The sequence below is a fragment of the Etheostoma cragini genome, unplaced genomic scaffold (assembly GCF_013103735.1).
Source record: "Etheostoma cragini isolate CJK2018 unplaced genomic scaffold, CSU_Ecrag_1.0 ScbMSFa_353, whole genome shotgun sequence".
NCBI classification, from domain to species: domain Eukaryota; kingdom Metazoa; phylum Chordata; class Actinopteri; order Perciformes; family Percidae; genus Etheostoma; species Etheostoma cragini.
The window spans coordinates 1-1,191 of record NW_023267808.1 but is presented as its reverse complement, the minus strand read 5'-3'; the positions used below and the strand labels follow the sequence as shown (position 1 = coordinate 1,191).

Sequence of the window (1,191 nt, the reverse complement as noted above, 5' to 3'; positions counted from 1 at the left end):
CCCCCCCCCCCCCCCCCCAGGTGACCGGTCTGCAGACGAAGATCAGAGAGCAGACTGACAGGTCGGCCAGGCTATCAGAGCAGCTCAGCAAGGCAGAGACCCGCCTCCAGGCCCTGGGGAACCAATCAGAGGAGAAGGATGACAGCATCAACGGTCTGACACAGGAAGTGGAGCGTCTGAGACAGGAAGTCAAGGTACGAGATAGAGAGAGAGAATGGGAAATTATAGTGTTCCATCAGCAAAATCAGTCACACAGAATATAAACATAATGACATAAAAGGATACAATATACATACATACATGGACTAATAATAGGAAGAAATACACAGCATTTGATTTTTATTTTATGTTTTGTTACTTCTTAAGGTGTTTGTTCTGTTCAAAGGGTTTATTTCACTTTCAATAATTTTTTTGTCATTTTCTCGACAAATTTGGACACTTTCTTTGCACATTCACGTATTAGCATACTGCTGTTGGGGTGCTAACAGAGTTAGCGTGGGCGGGGCCTATCTCACTCAGGCTGGGTTGTTTCAGGAGGAGTCGGGCAGCAGCAGTGTTTTTCACACCGCCCTGGAGGATCTGAAGAAGGAGAGCCAGGCGGCGCTGCAGAGATCGGCCCAGAAATCCCAACAGATCCAAGACCTGCAGACAGAAAAGACACAGCTGCAGACAGAAAAGACACAGCTGCAGACAGAAAAGACACAGCTGCAGACAGAAAAGACACAGCTGCAGGACACTCTGACCCAGCTGCAGACAGAAAGGACACAGCTGCAGACAGAAAAGACGCAGCTACAGGACACTCTGACCCAGCTGCAGACAGAAAGGACACAGCTGCAGACAGAAAAGACGCAGCTGCAGACAGAAAAGACACAGCTGCAGGACACTCTGACCCAGCTGCAGACAGAAAGGACACAGCTGCAGGACACTCTGACCCATCTGCAGACAGAAAAGACACAGCTACAGGACACTCTGACCCAGCTGCAGACAGAAAGGACACAGCTGCAGGACACTCTGACACAAAGGTAAAACTGTTATCTGTCCGGATTACACCAATATTGTTTCTTTTATACTTTTTGTCCAAGGTTTTATTTCCCGTTATTTAATATTTTAGAGGTTGTTGTCTGTCTGCCTGTCTGCCTGTCTGCCTTTCTGCCTGCCTGCCTGCCTGTCTGTCTGTCTGCCTGTCTGTCT

The 1,191-nt window shown here is 48.3% G+C and overlaps 1 protein-coding gene across 1 annotated transcript in view; it reads left to right on the top strand.

The window, feature by feature from the left end:
- Positions 1 to 1,022, top strand: part of LOC117940865 (hyaluronan mediated motility receptor-like) — a gene marked incomplete at both ends in the record, with an annotated part of 1,265 nt that extends 243 nt beyond the window's left edge. Inside the window, 2 exons of the mRNA XM_034865987.1 lie at positions 21 to 194; positions 535 to 1,022. Coding sequence (XP_034721878.1) covers positions 21 to 194; positions 535 to 1,022 — 662 coding nt within the window. The remainder of the gene's footprint in view (positions 1 to 20; positions 195 to 534) is intronic.
- Between the last annotated feature and the right edge of the window lie 169 nt (positions 1,023 to 1,191).